The sequence below is a fragment of the Anser anser genome (assembly GCF_964211835.1).
Source record: "Anser anser genome assembly, chromosome: 1".
Taxonomy (NCBI): domain Eukaryota; kingdom Metazoa; phylum Chordata; class Aves; order Anseriformes; family Anatidae; genus Anser; species Anser anser.
The window spans coordinates 72,540,244-72,563,336 of record NC_139720.1 but is presented as its reverse complement, the minus strand read 5'-3'; the positions used below and the strand labels follow the sequence as shown (position 1 = coordinate 72,563,336).

Below are 23,093 nucleotides of genomic sequence, written 5' to 3'. Positions count from 1 at the left end.
GAATCCTCCCAGGTTCTCTTCTCCCTCCCATTGTTCTTCTTGTGAGAATACCAGTGGCATGAATGGGTGTTTTGTGTGCTTCCAGTGTAATTAAGACTTCTAATGATTTTGCCTTAATTTGATATAAATGCCCTCCTCCTTCAGAAAACACTTAGCTGCTTAACTTTATACCAGGGAGTAATCATGCAATTTTAGTAGTGAGCAAGAGCGGATAAATCAAGCTTTGGTAGGCAGGGTGCCAAATTTTGGGGGGTTAGCATCAAGTATTTAAAAAAAAATCCTATATACATGTGCTATAAAATAAGATGTAGGTATTGCAAGCGTCTTTAAAGCTGTTTCAAATATCATTCTGTCTTTAAAGTGTTGATGTTTGCAAATTAACTGTTAGACAATCCTTTAAGTTAGAACATGTATGTAATATATATGCATTGTTTCCTTCAAGAATTGGGGGATTTACTGAATTGGTAAGAAAAATTACAGTGGAGGGTGAAGAATCACTTTTTTTTTTCTTCTATCAGCTGTGTGTTGGAGCATTGAGGGTCTGGTTTTCAGCAGCAGAAAGTACTCGGGAACCTGATAAAACCAAGTTGTAAAGGCTCTGCATATCTTGAAAAGAGGGCCTCATAGCTGGTAAGTTTAGACATGATGGCATTTGGTCTGTAAAATCACATACATACTAAAACATTATGATAGAGAGACCATAATGCCCGTGTTCAGTTGGGAATATTAGAATGCAGAATACACAAGTTTTAATAGTTGGGCACAGATAATAACCCTTTACCGAATTATACGTAGGTCAGCCTTCTTACCCTAATGCATGGACCACAGATGACAACGTATCTGACAAATCTGGGCTACTGCACCATTTTGTGGTATTTGCTTGGAAGTAAGTTTTTCTTCAACTAAAAGGTGTGTGTAACTGGGTAACTGTGAAGCAGAGGTGTCCTTAACGTAGCATTTTCTGTTGTACTGTACTTAAACAAACTAGGTGTACAGGGCCAAATCAAAGATTGTGTCGTTTCAGATTCTTCCCCCTTTTAATATGGATTCTACTCCCCCCTCCAGCTGAACTTAAGTACTTAAAGGTAGAGTGATTTCTGAGGGATTTAAATGATTCTTAGATTGTGATTGCAAAGATAATATTTATGAATAAATGAGTTAACTGCGCTTTCCTTAAAAGGCACAGAGAAGTTTGAATGGGAGGGAAAACAGCTCAGAGACTAGAGAGAACCTTCCCAGCACACAGTGGGTACACCTTCCAGGCCCGTAGCATGCCTGCACACCATACTACCCAAAGGCTCAATTCTTACTGAGGTGTGAACTGCTCTAGCCAAGCTTTTAAAACCTACTTTCAGGCTGAGAGTTAAAATACAACCTGTTGCAAACATTGTGAAATAAAGGAAATAAACACTTAGATGATGTTTGAGAAAGCCATTTGCCGGTATAAACACATGATATGATTTCACATAAGTATGTTGTTTTTTGTCAGCTTATACCTACAATTTTAAGATGGAAAGGCAATATGATTCCATTTATAGCACCTCACTCTTCAGAATTCTGATTTGAGCATAGGGTATGCCTCTGTTATTTGTACAAAGAGGATACACTACAACTTTTAAAGTGGGGGGAGGGTTGTCTAACATGAAACTGAAGTTTAATACTATTCATTTTAAATAAGTTTTATATCACTTTCTTTGAAAGAATAATACAGAAAGGACTCTGAAATATTAAGTTCTAACATGTAACGTTTTTAGGCAATTAATGATGCACATGTTTTTTATGTCTTAAAGCAACCAGAGCTTGAAAAATGTACTAATAGGTCCATCGTTGCTACTCTTACTAACTGCAAGAAATTCCAGTCTCCAACAGGGGAAACCAATATCCTGGGCTCAGTAAAAACAGAATGAAGGATTTTAAGACATTAGAAAGTCTTAAAGAACTTTAAAATATCTCATTACGTTGATTGCTTTTTAACAGATACACAGTTTTAAATTTAAATTTTCCTTGTAATTGTCAATGTCAACACAGATAATCATGAAACTAATATTTAAACTGAACAAATTGCTTTTTCCCTAACAATTTTTTTATGCTTTTTTCTTTTCTTTTTTTGACTGAAACTGTTCCTCAGATCTCTACTGTAGCTGTTCAATTGCCCAGTTTAGGAAAGAATTGAGCTTAGGAGCTGAACCTTTCTATTTCCAGATTAAGCTAGACGTAGTAAGGGTCCTTAACATCTCCTATTGCTGTGCAGACATGGGCTGGAAGATTGAGTAGAAAGTGACTGCAGACTTGCATCACATTTAAAATTTTTTTATTACATTATAAATGCTCTTACCTTCAGAAGTCTTAATGCTGTGATATTACTGAGATTAGGATCTTGAATCCAGGTATTTCTGTAGGTATCTATGACATTTTCTCCCAACAGTTTTATTTTAGACTTGAAAATAAAGCTTTGAATTCATTTCCTACTGTAATCTTACCAAGCTAGTACTGTCAGGTTAACACTTGGTATATATTAACTTTCTTGGACATATACCAAATTATATATACCAAATGGATAAATCTCCCTGATTTTTTCATAACACTGTAGGAGTGTCAAGAACAATACAAAAACAGTAAAATAACAAATGAGAAATTTGGACATAGTTCCTATACTTTAACACTGTTTAGTTTTTTACTACATGCATTTGACATGTGACAACAGGCTTGTCTGCCTTTCTTTCTAACTTTTCAACACCTTAAGGCGTTACTGCTGGTGCTGCAACTGCTGCATGATGATGCTTGAAGCCAAGCCAGCTGCAAGGAAATATGTCACTGTTTTCTGTAGTGGTGAGCTGATAAAGGTCACTTCTTTAAAAGGAGCAACATGATAGTCTTAAAAAGGAGAGAGCAGAAAGCTAAGCCAAAGAACTGTCTCTCTCTCTTGTCCTTCAGTATTTATGTTCTTGTATCCATATTTTTACCAGGGAAGGATTTTTGCTGGGGCTTTCTTTTATCCATATCTTCTTGTATTTCCAAAGGAAAAGACTGTAGGTTTTCATTCACGCAGGGGAGACAGAACCTTTTGGAATAGAACAGACTACATTCCTGTTTAAAAAAAAAATAATAATAAGTATTGTTAGTGGTACACAAAATGGAACTGCTTAAATTCCAATCTCATTAAACCACGTTTGTATTTAGAATTCTTCTTCTGAATTAAATTATTCTTCCAGGTTAAAGAACAAAGCAATTTTGCTCCTTCCTTTTCAGTAATTCTAACATCTGGTTAGAGCTAACTGTGTGATAAATAAAAAACTGGACTGTAACAATTGCTAACCAAATGAACTATCACGTTGTTCATTTTAAAGAAGTGACCTTCATCAGCTTACTACTATAGAAAACAGTTACTCATTTCCTTACAACTGGCTTTTCCTTCAGCCACCATCCATGATTCTCCTGGAGTGATCACTAAATTCTGAACAGGATTTAATGGGTTAGCAGGAGCTGCTGTTGCTGATGGATTATCCCTGGAGAGTTACACAAGAATAAAGACATCAGTTCAGATAGATCATAACATCTTTCTGGGAGTAAGAGATTCTTCTAAAGCTAAATCTTCATTTAGCTTTTTGAGATTTCTCCTTACTGGGAGGATCTTTTGACTTCCTGCACTGGCATTTGAGACTTAAAGTCTCAGAAAGTTCTTCCTCACCAATTTCCACAAAATGGCCTAAGGGCAAACACTGTGACACTGTGATCTGGCATAGTTAACATTCAATTTGGTTAGCAAGTGTTACAGACCCCAAATTTATTTTTCATGCAGTTAGCTCTAACCAGATGCTACAGTTATGCAACAGGAACAAGCAAAATTGCTGGAATATTTTGATCTATTTGCAGTGCAGAGTTTGGACAACTGGAGGAGAAGTTTATTACAGTGTTATTTCTTTGCCCTGCACATGGTCCTGTTGTGCCCATCACTAAATTCCAAATAAGATTTAACGGGTAAGCTTGGGCTGGTGATGCTGATGGACTTATTCGTGGGGTTTTATGCATAAAGACATCAGATGGATCAGGACATCTTTTTGGGAGTAATGGATTCCATGGGTTTTACCTAAATAGCCAAGTTTTCCTCTTGCCATGGTCATTTGTGGCTGGTCTTTCTCTGGGGGCTTGGCTTGGATCTTTCCGCATTTCTGGTCTCGCTTTTGTTTCCCATGCCTCTACCTGCACTTCAGCGGCAGGCAACACGTGATTATAACAAAATCACAATCACACTGTCTCTGTGTGACTTTCAGTCCTGAGGAACAACTTCTCTTCACCTACTGTCCTTTTCTGCACTGGCTGCCAGGCTCTTTCATATTCACAGCAGTGTGAGACCTCAGTCTCCAAAAAAGCGCTCTGAATGGTCTGAGGCCGGATTTCAGTCGCCCAGCCTCCACAGCCTATTGTTTTTTGTCTCTTGATATCCTTAATACTTTAAGCTGCTGATTAAAAAGGGAAGATTAGACTTCAACTTAGTCCTACTATTGTTGTTTGTGTTACAATATGGCATTCGGCTCCCCCTGCCCCCAAGTTAAGTTCATGGCTCCATAGTGATAGACTCTGCACCACAGGCTACTGCTCAGCAATGGCAAAGGAGAGGAGAGGCTTTTCCCCCCTCTCTGCAGATGGGAAACTGATATGTTAAGACTCAGCCACTCACAGACATACAGGCACTCATCTTGCAGTCTTTTAGGTGAAATGAATTGCCAACTTATGTTGATTTCCACCTATGGGACTCATGCAAAACTATCACTATGAACCATACACATCTGGATGCTGGGTCCACACCCCTTTAATCCTCCCCCCCTCTCTCAGTAATGGGCTAATTCAGCCTACCTGTTGTTTTAAAGCCTGATTAATTACACTTACTGTGTATACTCAAGCCCTTCTTTGATCATTATCCTGATAGGACTCTGCCCTTAGTTGGATAGCTCTTCAATTCTTTAATGTGTTTTACCCCTTCTGCAACCAAGGCAAGAGGGAGCATTTTCATTACAAACCTAATAGTCCAGTGCAGGCAAAACTGAGCTGCCAAAGCTGACTGCCAGAGTTTATTCCTGCTTTCCCAAGGATCGTATCTCAAAGTTATATATATATATATATAGGGGTATTATCTTAACCACACTTGTAAAGGAAACTCTAACGTAAAGGAAAGGTTGTGCCTAACCTTGTCTAGGACTGACCTTACATGACTGAAAGTTGAGTGGAAAGTAGCTGTAGTGTTACATTTATCATTTAATACCTACAACCATGTCCAGGATCAGTGTTTACTCAGCTTCTGCTGTGGTGAGCAATAAGGGATGAAATTTGCTCCCTTTCTGTATTTCTTCTCTAAAAGCCACTTCTTTTAGGTGTTTAAAACCTCTGTTAAGTAAGTTTTGCAAGAAAAAGAAAAAGCTGTTTTAAATGACTAATATGGTCAGGCTGTACATTTCCTCTCCCCTTTTCCGAAACAGGAAAAGGGCACTTGACCTTTCTAAGGACTTTTACCAGTATTTTTATTATCCTCCTTTTTATATTTTTGGCATGTTTTAAGACATTACAGATAATCATTAGAATTATTCCACTTGGACCAAACGCACTTACCAATACATTACGCTAATGATTGGTTCAGCAGGGTGATGGGTGCTGCAAGCTGATTGAAGTAAGTGAACTTGGTGAAACTTCAGAGAATACTTGAAGTGAGCTTATGACCATTATGCAGAACAGTTGCTAAGTCTTGAGTTACTTTGACATGGAAACGGTAAGGGAAGACCCTTCAGATAGCACAGGGTGTCTCAAGAAAAGCCTAAAATCTGATCAGCCTCCTTTGATATAAAAGCTAGCAAATTTAATCCCAGCCCTTTGCCAAATCTATGGTCAGAAAAGTCTTACTTTTACCACATGTTAGCCTACTAATATTTTGAATTAACATAAAAATCACAGCAATCTGTCACTGAAAGCTTTCCATCATACTGGTCCAGCTTCTTTGCAACAGAGGCCCAAGAAAGAACGATTTTCGTTAACTTCAATTCCTATGTTAAAACATTACGGAAACACTCAGCGTAAGGCTGAGTTGATGTACTTGGGTCGAGCACAAAAAGGAGCCAAAAACAGCCCACAGAGATATTATTCTGACTTTGGCTCTTTCTACTGCCTTGGAAAGTTTTTACTTCCCTGCACTCTAATCTTCCCTACATGAAAGAGGAATAGTATGTGTTTACCTACTTTGGTGTGGGTGTTTAAAGCATTAATTATCATTTATGCAGATCTCTTTCAATGTTACCTAAGCAGCACTGCTAAATAGATTTTGAAACCATAGTTGTATGCATGAATCACTATCTGGCCTGGCCAGTTTGGTAAGGAATTTATTTTCAATAATTTACAATCAAGGTTTTGCCTTGACTGATACCATCAGGGGAATCTTGAAGACTCAGGTACAACAAATAAATGACCGACATATTTCTACAATAACCGAAATAGGCAAGAATGCCAAAAATATTAAAAGAGACTTTTACTGGCTCACTGCTAATGTCCTCCATACAGTCATGCCCTAGATTAACTGAAAGTTTTAATAAATCTTTTAAAAGAAAAAGGCCCACCTTCATTCAGAAAAGGCACACTGTGTGGGAAGATACTGAGGCTGAAACTCAGAACTTCTGACAGATTTAATTGTCAGACTTAAAAATATCTGTTAAATCCTTCATAAAGTCAACACCCTTAATTTGGGAATGCAAATAGCGAAATGAGCTCAAGTTTGCCCCAAATGTGCCTGAGATACTAATTCCATGCCGCTAAAAAGGAGGGATGAACCTGACTTGTTATGACAGGAATCAACCTCACAAGCCCAAACTATCTGGCCAGCTGTACTTGCCTGTATGTTTGCTCCTCCTCTGGCTGCATGTGGGAGAGAGGCAGCTACCAGCCAAGACAGGGACATTGTCACTAGGAAGATCTTGCTCACATATCAGCTTTGCCTCCACACAGTGCACACGCACACAACTGCCCTAAGCTTGTTGGCTCTGGAAACTTGACCCAGCTATCGAAAACCAGAAAGCACTGGGGCTTCATCTGATTCCCACAGGAATCCTCAGATAGTTCCAGAAAGAAAATCAAGTCTCAGTTGCAAACTCTAATCTGACCTTTTGGTGATTTTCATTCATTTAAATGACAGAAGTGACTTCAGAAAAGGGAAACAAACCTGATCAGGAGAAAGGTGCTATTGCACGCTCTCCTTAGTGCAGCAGACCAAATCTATCCTTAGTACTACCTCCCTGCAAGTTAGGTTAACACCTAAACTTGTTCAAGACTGCCAATTTTCTTCAGCTGTGTCTGTCTAACCCTCTAAATTTTGTTAGTGTAATTTGACCTTTTGTTTCTTGCTCAAGAGAATTTCCACTAGCCCAAACACAGAAACTGGCAGGCATTGGCATATGAACTGTCTCAGTTGTCCGTACCATCTCACCTCTTGCTCTGATCTAGTCAGAGGTGTTCTTCATCCTACCTTCATCCAATTATAACTGGCCACCAGAAACCATAAAAAAAAAAATTCCACACCTTTACAAAGTGCACATCTGTTTTTTTTGTTGTTGTTTTGTTTGTTTTAAACTCATGCTGCCAGCTACTTTCATCAAGTATCATGTCACTAAAGCTGGCCCCTAGCAACTGCAGCCAGAGAATGGGCTGAAAAGGTTGTATTTGAAAACTGCTAAAGATGACACATTAGCTGACACCAAGGCACATGTGATTTAAGCACATTGCTCCAGGTTAAGAACAACCACTTTGGTAGAGAAGGCCAGGATCTGGCTGTTATCTGTGCTGACACAGTGGTGTCTGGTTGAACAAACACATGCTGTTGTACAAGTAAACAACCCGATGACATGTCCTCATGGGTTGAATCACCCATGCATCTGACTATTGCACGAGTCCTAAGTCTCTTTCAGCCACAGAACTGGCTTGATGAGGGAAAAGAGTGGAACCTTGAGTTTTCCCAATTCATTCTGCTGCCTCAAAGAAGCACAGAACAGCCTCCAGACACTGATAACTGTGTAATAACTTGTCTTCATTTTTGCTTTGAACTCACAGCAAACAAAGGGATCAGTTTGGCGTTGAAGAGAAGTTATTAAGACAACTGTAATTTTACACCACCTTTCTGGACTGCACTCAGATTCCATAGCTTAAGGTTGCCTACCGGCTGCTATTCAAATTCATTCTTCTTCAGAGAGCTATCCTAGCATTGCACAACTATCCTCCCTGCTCACTTTCTACATCCACGCTTTTGCAAATTGGATGGCAACCCTGTGTTGTGGATGCAAACCTAATAATCCACGGGTGTTTATAACCCCTTTAAGGAAGAAAAATCTACCATTGGTATAGTACAATATACTCTAAGAAGGAACCTAAAGGTCTTGAAGAAATATGTGAACTCCCCTTCCTTTTCATGTGCTAATAAAGTAGAAAGAGCATGAACTGTTTTTGTGAAGCTAGACTGTGCTCTTCTGTAAATGGCGCACTTAAATTTGCTGATCATTTCTATTTTATATAAAGAGCTTTATCTGGGGGAATCAACAAGAACATACAATTAGCCTGCCTTAAAAATAGTCTCTCTGGGTTTTTGTTGCTTGCTCTTTCTCTGATAGATCACCAGTGCTGGAACAAAAAGTGATTGAAGAAACTTGTTTTGATTGCTACTTACTGTACCAACGCACACTGATCGGCCACACAAACTGCACAGAGACCCAAGGATGAGGATTTTTTCCTTGTCAGGTGTGAAAGGATCCTTCATGACATAGCAGTCTTCCAAAAGCCTATAAGAGAAGAATGTCATGTTTTTAAAGGTAGATCTCGCAGTATGGGAAGAGTTGAAAGGAGGCAGCTGGGGAGGCTGAAAAGGTGGTAGCCCTCTCTTCTTGATTTGCACAGCCTGGTGTTGCACAAGGCAATGTAGCAGCTATGCAACTCCCTTCCACTTCACAATCAGCACTGTGACTGCCTTCAGTCCTATAATACATCAATTTATATCTTCCAGAATTAGGATGATAATCTTAACATTGCCTTATTAGTTTTGTTGTTGGTTTGCTTTTTTCAATGTTTCACCTTCATGTATTCCTTATGGTCCATTTTTATGACAGGCACTCCTTCAAAGGATTCAGTACCATGTCAAGTTATCATCTCAATTGCACAACTTTAAGTAGGATTTCTCTTCTGAAGCTGTCTGCATCTGAGTATAAAATAAAAAGAGCTTTTACTGCTCTTAATTATGTTGGCGCTGTAAAGCTATGGTTCCCACCTCTTGCTAGCAGGACCTACTAGCACAGAACATTACAATGATCTGAAATATTCTTACTTTATGTCAGAGACTGTACTGTTTGCTTCAGGGTAACAAGGGAACGCATTTATTAATAATTTGGCAACCTGCTTGGGAAAGACTAAGGCATTATTCTTCCTGGGAGCTCCAGGCAAAACACTGCAGAAGTCTGTTGGGTGGGTGTCTGCACAGGGCACCCTGCAAGGCTGGCTTATTCTTGCATCAAGCTTGGATTCTGTAGTAATGTGGAGTACAATACATATTTAAAAGGTATTCTGTTAACTCATACTACCTTTTAATTGCCTACATACACACACACATGTATGTACACGTGCATCTGTAAGTGCATTCCTTTCTCCTTTTCCCTCCATTCAAAGAAAAAGTGGCAGGGCTTAAGCCTTCCACTGTTAGGAAGGATCAGGGATCTTTACATGGCAGATCACTTTCTCAACAAGTCTTCTAGTGTACAAAGACTGGATTATCTTTACAAAGCTCCCCTTGCAAGATTTAGTCTTAATCTAGTTATCATCAGTGCAGAGTCCAGGCCATTTTACAAGTCTTCAGGTTTGGCATACGTTTCCTGCAGCACTGCAATTAGGCCTCATGAGTGGACCAGAAAATAAGTCAATAAAGATAGAATGCAAAGCTATTTCTTCTATGTACATACAAAAATGTTATGCTTCAGCATTATTCTTTTGCTTTTTGAATCCCAGCAATTCAAATAAAGCCGAGATGCTAAAACTGAGCTTGGATAACCTAAAGTTAAGGTTCATGTTCAGCTTTGATTCACACTATGAAAGGACCTGATCAAAGGGGGTCCATTGCTCTTCTGAGTGGAAGAGGGGAAAAACAGTAGCACTATGGAATTTGGAATGATAAAAATACATTTGCTTCAGGATAACACATCTGATCTCAGCCCAACTAGGTGGTGACCAACAGCTGTTTCCATTTTGTAAGAAAGCGAGCAGTCTTAGTGGGGTGAAACACTGAGTACATGCCTGACTTCCAGTTCCATTGAGTTCCTGACCATGTTTTCCTGATGGGTTTGTTGACTGGGATGGCCTCAACAGAGCTGCTCGCATATTTAAAGCTGTTTTGTTCTGTGGAGAGTTTGATGTCTGCAGACAAAATAGTAACTGCATTTTTTCTGGTCAACCTATCCCTACTTAGCAGAGATGAAAAAGGCTTGAATCTCCTAAAACGTAGGTATGTACTAAATTGCCACTCTTTAATGTCATACAATCTGACAAAGAATTGTCTAATTCATGCAAGAAAGCATTGCTGTTCAAAACTCCACATGCCAAACAGCTCTTAAAAACTGTATTTACCATACATATTTAATTCATACAGTGTTTATGTTTTGCCCAGATGACATGGCCACAAGGAAAGGGCGATTTCCAGAAATGCTGTGCTGACACAGTCAACATTATTCTAGTAAGTAAATTATGGCACAGGTAAATTGTAGGGTGGCCAGCAGGGTTAGGAAATACATTAAATACAAATCTTTGCATGACACTGAAGCAGGATCATAAAGTTGGTATTTGTCCTTGCTGTCAATGCTGTAAATTTTATTTTGTTTTTTTCCTTTGGAAAAAAAGAGGTCACTAAGTACTAAACCTCCTATTCAGGGTCAGTATGGCATATTACTGGGTTCACACATTGCACATCATTCCGCAGCACAAGGCTTCTGATGCCCATAGCATAAATGAAGTCTGTAATGTGAAAGACTGTACTTACTCGATAGAGCGTGTGTTTGGTGGTTTCTGCCCATAGTACGTGTATGGAACTGTTAAGCCACATAGCTGACATTTGAACTCTCCTGTAGGCTGAGGTTCTTTGGGAGAATCCATCTTTAAGTCACCTATGAGAAAAGCAAAAATCTTACAACTCCAAAATGCAGTACATGCCTGCAACTAAACAGAAAATTGACTATTTTAAACCCTCGTTAATACATCTTTTCTCGCAAACCAAGTTGGTTTCCTATGTCCCAGTTAAATTTCTAAATTCTTCAGATAGGCTTAGAAATTACAGAGTAGGAGTCTAAATATAAAAGTGCACCTATTCACTTAGAACTTCAATCTGGTGAAAGGCCTGGAACACAAGTCCTGTGAGGAGCGGCTGAGGGAAGTGGGGTTGTTCAGTCTGGAGAAGAGGAGGCTCAGGGGAGACCTCATTGCTGTCTACAACTACCTGAAAGGAAGGTGTGGGGAACTGGGGGTCAGCCTCTTCTCACAGGTAACTAGTGATAGGACTAGAGGGAATGGCCTCAAGTTGTGCCAGGGGAGGTTTAGGTTGAAAATTTGGAGACATTTCTTCTCAGAAAGAGTAGTCAGGCACTGGGACGGGTTGCCCAGGGAGGTGGTGGAGTCACTGTCCCTGGGGGTGTTCAAGGAAAGGTTGGACCTGGTGCTTAGGGACATGGTTTAGTGAGTGACATTGGTGGTAGGGTGGTGATTGAACCAGATGATCTTGGAGGTCTTTTCCAACCCTACTGATTCTCTGTGTAATCACCCTGTATCTAGGTAGAATACTGGCCCATTCAAACCACACAGGACAGTGGAGAAGGTACTCTCAAAAATGTTTGGGTCCTATACCTTTTATGAAAATAGGCAGAAGAAGGAGACTCTGCTTTACCTTCATTGAAAATACCCGTATATTTCTATAAATGAGAGGTTGAAATGAGATGACTGAAAGATTTCGGTCACCCACTACAAAGGTGTATTTATCAATACAAGGCAGAAAATATCAGAAGCTGTCCTTCATCAGCTTTGGTGTTTATGATACTACTTGTTTAAAATCTTGGCCATGGATTTCCATTTGGGAGCTTAGCCTTCACTAATTCCACTATCTAAGAGTCACACTGTGCAGTTTTCAAAAAGTGTGGTGTGGCACGTATTCTTTTAGGACTGACTTTTTTGTGTATGCATGATCAGATCAAACACAGCTAACCACGTCCGTGCCCAAAACTTGCACCTATCCATGAATGAAACGTGTTCACTTGCTTGCAAATCAGGTATCTTTGCTCACCTGCACCATTATCTTGAATGGACACTTTCACCCTGCAGCTAGTAAGAAAAGTCAAGTTTTAGCTAATGCCCTCATGCCTTGCACAGCATGCAGCTTTCAGCTATAAGCCTCTCATCTTTTTTTAAGTGAACCAGCGCCGGCATCAAGCTGTTCAAAAGGTAGATGCTAGGAAGTCAGATTTGGACAGTATCTGAGCAGTTACACTGTCCATGCTCACAGCTGAGCTGACATCCAGCTCCCTGCTGCCTAAGGACAGAAGGTCATTCCCCCTCTTCTTAGCTTTCCATACATACCCTTCCCCTGCAGAGCTGATTCAGTTCACTAAGGATGTGTCTCTATTTATGTTTCAGCTTAGGTCAGGGGTGTTCTTTGGGAACTAATTGCCTGACTGTCCCCACTTGGTCTGCATCACAGAACAGTCTTAAAGCACACAAACCGGACAGTTTCAGACAGAGCTCACATGAAATATGTGCTCCAAAAGCACACCTAATACACCCTGACCTGAACACCCAACTAATGGGCATTCACTCTACAGGACAGGACTTGAAATACCCTGAAACATATAGAGTGGGCAGCTGATACCTGGCATCAAATACTTCAGTCTATGGTTTCACTTACTGTAACACATCAGTTACTAATGTAGTCAAAAATAGGAGAGCTACCTTTTTTTTTTCCTCAATGCCTTTTTTTTTTTTTTCCTGCTGTGGGATAAATTGGCTTGCAGAGGAATCCAACAACTGCTAGCAGTAGTAGAAGATAAGAAGCACAACTACGCAGCCAGAAGGGGAGGGCTGAGATAAGGGACCTGTATTTCCCCCTTTCAATGACAGTAAGCTGCTATTTCTGCTCACCCTATGTGGTGAAACTGAATCCTTAGAGACATATGCTGCTAAGGTGAATTGGGGGCAAGGTGAAGTAGAGCTGTGACTACTTGTCATGTAATATTCCAGAAGAACAGGGAGCCCCAAGATCCTCAGAGGTTACAGAGGCTTCATAACAGACACTTAGTTCATAAAGTCCTACCCAGTTAAATCCTGAAACTTAACTTCGTGAATAATCTCCCTTACCTTGTCATTCCTTTACCACCAGCCTTTCCACTGCCATTCCTGGCATTTCTGTGATACAGGGAGTTCTTCAAATGTAACACAAACGGGGCTGGGTACTACATTCATAAATAAACACAACTCTTGAATACCTAAGGCAACTACATTTTTTGCAAAGTGATGTAAACCTTGGATATTATGTATTTTACCTACCTCATAGGGATGTGGAGAAAATTTAACTAAGTGCTTTCCAATTTTTCAGTTAGATATAAAGTGTGTACATAATAACATATTTCTCCCTGTATATTAAAACTGGGATTCTTCAAACTATACAAATTCAAATAAGAAGCCTGCTTTTTGACCCTTACATTTTAGGTTTAAAACATAAGCCCCACAAATATACCTAAAGTTACCTTTTTTGTTGGCAGTCAGTAGCAATACCAAGACATTGACCTGTCTAAATGAAATTCAGTCTAGCACACTATGCAATTTTTGGACTTTCTTTTTTTAAAGAGGAAATAATTAACCCTATAGAGGTAGAATATGGAAAGTTATTTGAATTAAATAGAGAACACCATCACAGTGATCGTTTTGTTAAAATAAAGCAAAACGCTAAGAAAAACAAAAACAAAAAAGGATATTTATGGCAGTTGGTATCACAGACTTTGGAATGAATGTGTCCTTATTCCAAGTCAAAAGAACAGCCCTGGCTTCAGAGCTGAAGTGTGTTGGATATAGAAACACCTGCTCTCTTATAGACCACTGGAATGTAGAAGAGAATCTGTTCAGTGACTACCACTGGGAAGGAATGATATCTATGTACAAACAGATTTTTGGCTATGCCAATTGAAAAGCATATGATCCTGCCTGCAAGGCACAGATGAATTTATGATGCTTTCCATTTTACTTCAAGCTTGTAAGTCACTAGTAACAGCTGTACCAAGTTTTATTTCATTGGGAACGGCATTTGTCCTGAGAGCTTGTCTACACAGCAACACTTAGGAAAGTTAAGGTCACTAACTCAAGGTGTGAAATTAACACACAAAGATTTCAGGGTGAATGTTCCCACTTGGAAGAAAAGTTTGCTATATAACAAAGTAAAGCCATTCTCCTTCTGAAGAAAGAATTTTAATGACATGTAATAAACTTTTAGTTTATGCATGTGCTTCACAGCTTCAGTCTAAACCAGCAAGCAGAAAAATCCTACTCACAAAAAACTTCTGGTACTTCCAAAAAGCTCATCTGCAATTAAAGAACCGTATTTTTATGTCAGACAACAAATGCACAAAAGCAATTCTGGGATAAAACCACAGTCAAGATAGACAGACACTGACAGACAACAAGTATATACTGATTACAGGATGAAGGATCTCTTGAGGAGGTAAAAGTCAAGGACACTTATCCTATTATAATCATGACAGGTAAATTTGTGACCTCAAGTGACTCGAATCATCACTAGTAATGGCACCGAATGTTTCTGTTTTCTTTGGGAATTTTTGAAGAAGCATGTTGTCCCAGTAACGTGTCACATGTCTGGCTGTTTGGGATGTACCGAAAAAATCTTCAAGAACAGCTTGTTTAGAACCAAATTCTGCCAAGGGTTTAACATTTTGGCTGTAAGCCACATGGTACTTAAACACATACTTACTTGAAGCACATGCACAGCTCTTCTGAAAAGAACAACAGCTACCCACACACACTTGATTACGAAGCAAACACTGAACTAGCATGCTCAGCAGAAACTTGCCAAGTCAAGCCCAGAATGCTGCAGGACGCATGAGGTTGGCCCACGTGTCATGGCAAAAGGTAAAGCACACAGATGCCATACTGAGGAAATAGTTACAGTAAAAGAAAGGTGCAGGTTAGACAGCAGTGCTGTAACAGTGTTTCTCCATGCTGTGACTGATATATGATATCCTATGGATGAAGGAAACGGCTCCCAGTCCGGTTCTCTAGGGACTCCTAAAAACTTCAGGGCAGTTCTGCTTGGAGCATTCTGCTAACAGGCCTGGAAGGCATGCCAGAAGTAATAAATCACCACCAAATTGTCAGGGTCAGTGGCAAAGTAGCAGCACAGATAAGTAATCTGATTTTCTTTGCTTGAAACCTCATTAGCACAAGTCTTTACAATGCAAAGGTTAAAGCCTCCCTTAATACTCCACAGGAGACTTGTGTATTTCTGAATCACCAATAAACTAGAGTAATTATGCAAGAAACAAACTGCTTACAAACACAGACTTTGGTCGGAAGGGATGTCAAATAAAACCAACACTGACACACCTTTAATCCTCTCCAATTAAACCCATTTCTTCCTGCCAAGATTTTCCTGCCATATCCAGTGTTGATGATGGTGACCTATTAAAATATTCACAGCTTGACCCTCAGTGGGAAGGAGTGCTCTCTGCTGGAAGGCTAGGAGCCACTGAATTCATAGCCTGGTCGATGCCAAGTTATTCTGAAGCATTTGGCATGATACAAATTTAAATACACTTCAGCACCAAGAATACACTCACCTCCTTCAGAAAGATCATCTATTGCCCAATTGCCCAGCTAACAGATGAAGCAGCAGAACCTTCTTACTGCTAGTTAATCCCCGCGTGAACAGCTCTCTCCCTCTAGTTCTTTCATGTTATTGCCCTGAAGGCATGTTTAGGTCACCTGTTGGCTGCCTCCCTGCTCTTCCTGAGTTGACTTACCTTGGGCTCAGGGTAAGGAATTAGCCCAGGAATGCAATTTCACCAAGCATGGCCATTTGGAACTTCTACTCTTATTACCTCTCCCAAAGATCACTTGACTGAATTAAGCCTTGACTTGTTGCAGCAACTTCTCCCTTCAGGCCAGGAGGTTGGTGTTGGTACTGCTGTGCTCCCTCTGCTCTGAAGGAACTGATGTCACAGCAGGACACAGGCTTCCCTCTAGCAGGCCCCAAGCCCTGCTGTTTAATGACAGCTAGCCTGGGCTCCCTGGGGCAGCAGGATAAACAGCCCTGCCAGGGGCTACATTATAGGGCTCGCCCTGGAGGTGGCCAGAGATACGAAAGCATGTTTTCTGAACACTTGGAGAGAAGTGCTTGAACAGGGAAGTGTGTCAGAGGAAAGAAAGGAATAATATAGACAAGCAAATCAAAAATATTCCTAATGTAAAAAGGTTTTAGGAACATAAGATTAATCTCAAAAAGGCACCTATCGATAAAATGCATGATTTAACAAAGCTGAGAAACCATCACTTAAACAAAAAAAAAGAAACACAACACAACTAGCCCAACTACTCCTTACGGGAACATAGCAGCCAGCCAGCTCTGAATTAGACAGCATTTAATAAAGAATTTCAAATTAGGTGAGAATTTAACAGCTTCACGCAGGAATGCTGGAACAGGGCACCAATTATTGGGTATATACCACTGTCCTCTAGTGGACACATCGGAACTGTACAGCCCTGCTGCTTGGCTGTAGTGCTGCTAGTAGCTGCTGGGGATTCCTTTTTCAGCAAACCAGCTGTTACGAGTGACTCAGATGTAAAAGCCCCACTAAGTGGATTGTGCAGTGAGAGTGAATTAGAATAAAACAAAGGCAAGTTGCCCAAGCACGCATGGTAGAAGCCATCTCTCCATGTCTGTCTGCAGAAGCACAGTGAGTGGTGGACCTCTGTTGTGTGGCAGAACCTTGAAGAGGGAGAACCGCAGGGTCATTAGTTCTTCCTTTCCTTCCCCTCCTTGGGCCCTGAAATTATCTATGGTCTTTTCTGTTCTTTTGCTCAATTCCCCTCACTACTCTTTCTTCTGCTCTCCTAACTGGCTTTCCTAAGCAGAGTGCAAATCTTATCACACATCATTATCATCCATGCTAACCATTCTATACATAAAATGGCCTAGAATTAATTAAAGGAAGGACAAGGAAATTTGTTTCTCTTCTCACAGCAGTTACAGGGACTTAGTGGAGACGAGGTAACATAGGACACCCAAACAATGAAGTGAACACAATTAATATAACACCACTTCTGGATCACAGCTATTCCTTGCCAAAAGAGGGAAAACAGACCTGAGGTCTGATTTCATTAAATCTCCCTTCTGGTGTAACCAGAATAACTAAGCATGCTACAGCCATAGGCTACCCAGTCCTGAACTGATTTTGTCCTCCCTCCAAACTGCTGCTCCCTATTATAGCTTTGTTAGATTAATATCCATAGTGGGGAAGAAGAAGAAGGTAGTAAGGCTCTACTAATATATGTGATGATGCTTCCCTTTAAGTTGTCCTTTAAGCGAAGTTACGTTGGGCCACACATGTACCAGTGAAAGTATCAGCGTGGTTAAGCATAATCTAAACTTAGTGCAACACTTTCCTACATAGCCTAAAATAGGAGCACTAAGATTTGGTGGAAATGCAGGAGAAGGGAACTGTATTGGGAAATAAGACACTGCAACTTGACATAATCCCGAAAGAATTAAATATAGCTTCAGTGATTTATCTCTCTGCAGAAAGCCAAGTTGGTACTGTAAGGAAATATCCCCTACTACATGGGGTTGCATGCTGCAGTGTCCTTACTGTGACAGCCAGCGCCAGCTTTCCTGTGACCAGGAAAATGTTCATATTAACATACCAAGGGAAGAGAATTCTTTCCAGTAAAATGTAGCTGATGCTCTCTGTTTGCTAGGACTGACCATGAGGTGAGGACTTCGTGATGGAGAAAAGCAAAACCTTTAAAAAGAAAACACAGAACTGTTGGGGTGGGGTGGTACGGGGTACATACTGCCTGCTTCAAGAAAGTTTGAGAATACAGAATGAAGTCCTGACCCCACTATATGCATAACACTCTCAAGCACGTAGCCCCCCCCCCACCTTCTTGTAGACACATCCTCTTCCCCTGAAAGGTGCATTCCTCAAGTTTTGTTGTCCCAGCTGTTGTGAACAGCAAGCATTAGAAAAAACAACAAAGTGAGAGATGTCCTCTATGAAGCCCACTCCCACTTAACCCTTAGAAAGTTTTCTTTTCCAGGGTACTTGGTGGGAGCTCTAAAACTTCCTTTTTTTTCCAATTACAGTGCAAATCAGAGCTTCAGAAATGAGCTGGCAGCTTCAAGCCTTCCTCACTTATGCATGTAGTAAAATCTTTTCCTGACATGTAGCGATATGAAATAACATGAAATCAGCCAGGCACTACCACCATGAATTTTTACCATGTCTTCCAGTTAGTCCCTTCGCTCTTCTCTGAAAGACTTTGCTTCCAACCATTACTTGGATTACTTTGCCTAAAAACATGTACAGAAGCTAAGGCTGAACTTGCTTCTTTCAATACCTGATACTCTCACTAAATAAATATCAAGGCTCACTTCCATGATTTTCTGTAGACACACAGAAATGATATTTGTTATCAGACAGTGGGAGACATCTTTTACCATAGACAGACAGTCTGGTTTTTTTGTGTGTGTGTGTGTGTTCTGTATTTTGCACAGCCTGTCAGCCAAGCATGTGCGCTTATGCTCTTCCCCTCCAGAAGTTCTTTTGGACAAATTTCCTGCTCTGTTCATCACAGGTGAGACAGGAAGGAGGCAGGTTTTTCACACTGACAAATCTCACGGTGGATGAAGGTGCACAGATCTTAGAATTCACCACAACAGGATGGTCTGCTCCTACTGGGTCATATGCGAGGAGAACAGATGTGCAAAATCAGGGTAGTTGTGTCTTGCTGCCCTAGAGGATCAAAAATCCAATGACAATTGGCAGCAACCTCAATAAGCCATAAATATTTAAGTAGCTTTTCTTTGCCTTCAGATCTCTTTGTTCAGCAAGTGTAAATGGCGCTAAGACCTCACTGAGGTCCAGGAGAAGAGTTTGAACTGCAGAGTAGAGCTAGTTAAGTAGCAAAGTTGATGGGGTCTTGATAGAAATTTTATAGGCCATACGTTTACGTCAAGAGTTTGTAAAAGTATCAGATACAGCTACAGATAGCACTTAAGCATGCTGTGAAGTTTATGTTACAGATTTAAATGCACATTTCCTTTTTGCACATATGCATAAACCTGTGTTTAATTAGTAACAACCGAGCAATGGAAAAATTATGACAAAATTAACAGGAGGGGAAAGAAGGCTTAGCAGGGAATTATTAGGTAGTTAGAAGATGACCTTATTGGAGGCAGCATGTTTCACGGGTCAGCTGGCCAATAAAAAGGAAAAAACAGAAAGAGCAGGTAAAAAGGGTTCTTTTCAACAGGTATCGAGGAAAGGAACATTACAGAACAATCATTGCCCCACTCACGATTTATACTGGTTGAGGGGGTTAAAAAAAAAAAAAAGTTTCAGCCTTTTTTGGTTCATTTATTTCAGCTTTTTTGGTTCATTGATTTTTGTGCCAGCAAACACTCTCCTTTAGCAAAAAGGCCAGCATAAAGGTAATGTACAGACTATTTCTGTTTAGTGCCTCAACAAGTCTGCGGAGCAAGTCTCCATTCTGAGTCGGGCTGATAACTGAAATCTTTTCCTACTATTGACATCAAATAATAAACCTTCTTCAGTCAGAACACCTCCAAGCAACCCCAGGTTGCTCTATCTGTGCAGAGTAGAAGTTTCAGGGGATTCTCCAGTGTTCTTGATGATGCAACTCTGCCTTATTTGTAGAGATGTACATCCTTACTGTATTTGAGATGAGATATAAAATAATCCTTCTGTTACAACAGCTACTTTGCCCGGCAAATTTCTCCCTTTACCTCAGAAATTAATGCATGAGGAAAACAATGTCTTTGACATTCCATCTTGGAGCATGAAGGACTTAAGTTCTGTCTACATATCTTTAATTTCTTATCACTTTAATTATAAGGACATAGCTAAAGTAGCGTAACACCTTCATGTAGCATTAGTTATGGTCACAAAATTGCATTTGTATCAGTACACCTTGCGAACTAGACCAGTCAAGGAAAATTAATCAACATATGGTATCTTCGCATTTGTATACGTCTACCAGTCCCTCCAAGGTGTTATATTGGTAAAATCAGAGCAGGGAAAAGTACTAATGGAAAAATCTTAACTAATGCACAAACATGTGAGTACTGAGGATCGGTCTCTTCTCCCAAGCACAATGTTATAAAACAAGAGGAAATGGCCTCAAGTTGCGCCAAGGGAGGTTTAGGTTGGATATTAGGAAAAATTTCTTCACTGAAAGGGTTGTGAAGCATTAGAACAGGCTGCCATGGAAGCAGTTGAGTCACCATCCCTGGAGGTCTTCAAAAAATGCACAGATGTAGCGCTTTGGGACATGGTTTAGTGGTGGGCTTGGCAATGCTAGATTAAAGGTTGGACTAGATAATCTTAGAGGTCTTTTCAAAACCTAAATGATTACATGAGTCATGCTCAGTATGTTTTCTAGGAGTCACACTGGTATAACAAACTACTAAGACACAAATCCAATTTTTTGATTCACAGATGCCTACAGATGGAAGACAGTTTAAGAGATTATTCAGTCCATCAGACTAAAGACACAACTGGCTTTATCTTGATGTCACTTTGCAGTGTTCACAGACTCTCCTTCCAGCCCAGGCACCTTAGAGACATGATTAATCTCTCTTCTTAATAGATGACCCTTAGCACCTTTGAGATATGGAAGTATTCTCTTGGGGTTCTCTGAGCAGATTCAGAAACTGTGCTACCACCTCTCGTACATATTGCAAACTTCTCATTTCCTCCTCATTTTTAAAAGGGAGTTGAGTACCTGAGGGGCCACCTGTACTCTGAATGAGGCACTCTGGCCTCCCTGTTTCTGTAGTTCTACAGCCCTCCCAGTCCAAAGTCGTGATCCCAAAACCAACTAGGTCAGGTGCAAGCAAGCTTGTACCAGAAACGCTAAAGTTTCACAGGACACAGGCTTTCCCCCAAGCCCTTAACGCCCATTCCTGTGCACGCCCCAAAGCAGCACTGCGTACTGCCTTCAGACAGCCTACAACTCCCTGGAACCTCTCCGCAGCCCTTTCCAGGGCTGCACCCCACAGCTCCACCCTCAGCTCAAAGCTCCTCGCAAAACCACAAAGCGCTCCGTGGCTGTTGGGCTGCAGCACAGAGGCCGCGGGCTTCATGCAACAAATGAACCCCGGGGCCAGGCCGCGCTGTCCCACCTCTGTCTCGGCCGACGGACGGGATGGGCCGGGCCCGGCCCGGCCGGGAGGGGGAGGGCGGACACACGCCCTTGATCCAACGGCTCCGCCCCGCCAGGCGCCCCCTCGCCCCGCCGCTGCGGCCAGCCACGGCAACAGCGCGCACACGGGCACCACTCCGCCGCTTCCGCCTCCGGCTTCCGGCTCCCCGCCAGGCTAGATCCCGCCCCCTCCTTAAAGGGCCAGCGCCTCTTCACCCTCTGAGCAGAAACAATGCATAGACGACAATTTAATTGCGGTTAATAATAAGCTGTAATTTATTATATGATGTCTAACTAGGTATACATGATGCCCGTCAAGCCAGCTGGAAGTACCATTCTCCCTGCAAGAGGCGCTCACAGCCGAAAATTTCACGACCGAAGATGATCACAGTGCCTGGCAGCGCTCACCGCCCCGCCGGGGGAGCCCAGACCGTCTTCGCCTAACTAATAAATCGTTGCCACCCGTCTGTGCCTGGTGTGAATGCTGGGGAGAGGCCGGCGTACAAGGGAATACGGCTTCTGTGGAGCAGCCTGAGCTTAAGCCAACCTCAGGTCTCTAACTGCTTTCCTGGTTGACATGTAACACTGGATCTCGTTAAATTCGCTTCTCAGGCTACTTGACCAGCCAGGAAATATATATGTATATATATATACAGGTCTATATAATATATACACAGCTCTATACCACCTACATAGATCCCAGGTATCTTTAATGTAAGCAAAGCCTGTCCTCTACTGACGCAGTACAAGAAATCAGGTTTTTTTATTACTTTTTTTACCAGGGTTACTATGGCTCTGTGTTAGAGGTAATATCCCTGTTTCTAGGCAAGATCTAAGTTTCGGGCAAGTTGGGAAACTTGCTAAATTAGAATATAAGAATATATATTGGCCATTTCAACGAGGACCTCGTGCGGATCGGCTGCAGCGAGGGCTCCTGGCAGGGAGACGGACGGAGCCAACCCCTAACCCCCCCCGGTCCCCCCAACAACGCAGCACAGAGCCCCTTGGCCAGAGCCGCAGCCCCGGACCGCTCCCCCCGAGCAGGCAGGAGCTGTGCTTGTGCCGCCGCGGGCGCTGACGTGCTGAGGGCGGAGCCAGGGGTGACAGCAGCCCACCCACCCCCTGGCGCTATAAAAGCAAGGCCTAGGGAGCGCCCCGACCCAGGGCCGCCGCCAACAGGACGTGCTAAGAGGACTGGCTAGGCAGTTAGCGCAGGCAGTTCGCGCGGGGCAGGGAGGAGTGCGAGGAGGATTCTCTCCTCCCTTTCCCACCTCCCTTTCTCTTCCCCTCCTCTCCTCAGGGAACTCTGCCTCTTAGAACCTAGAATTCACCATGGTGGGCACCCGTTGCAGTGGCCGGTCCGTAGGCGGCAACCCAAGCGGAGGAGATACTGCCTCTCTGGGCTCATGGGGACACTCAGGTGGATCCCCTGAGGGGGGAAGTGGCAGTCCAGACTGGAGACTGCAGGGAGCTCCCGAATCTGGAGACATACCTGGGTCCTGAGGGAAGAGAGGTCTGCTGTCGGTGCACGTGTGCCCTGCTCAATGAACTCCTTGAGCAGGTGGCTGGGCTGCAGCGAGAAATCGGCAGCCTGAGGGGAT

The 23,093-nt window shown here is 41.8% G+C and overlaps 1 protein-coding gene across 4 annotated transcripts in view; it reads right to left on the bottom strand.

The window, feature by feature from the left end:
• Window positions 1-23,093, bottom strand: part of CDPF1 (cysteine rich DPF motif domain containing 1) — a 27,819-nt gene extending 4,726 nt beyond the window's left edge. The window contains exons 1-5 of one of the 4 annotated variants that reach the window (XM_083800692.1): window positions 21,473-21,971; window positions 17,971-18,068; window positions 11,042-11,165; window positions 8,693-8,804; window positions 2,298-3,087 (exon numbers count right to left, since the gene is read on the bottom strand). In XM_083800692.1, the coding sequence (XP_083656818.1) occupies window positions 2,938-3,087; window positions 8,693-8,804; window positions 11,042-11,165; window positions 17,971-18,034 (450 nt within the window). In that variant the 5' untranslated portion in view covers window positions 18,035-18,068; window positions 21,473-21,971 and the 3' untranslated portion in view covers window positions 2,298-2,937. Of the gene's footprint in view, window positions 1-2,297; window positions 3,088-8,692; window positions 8,805-11,041; window positions 11,166-17,970; window positions 18,069-21,472; window positions 22,637-22,984 lie in introns of those variants that run through there. The other 3 variants (XM_083800695.1, XM_083800694.1, XM_083800693.1) reach the window with 3 other exon arrangements.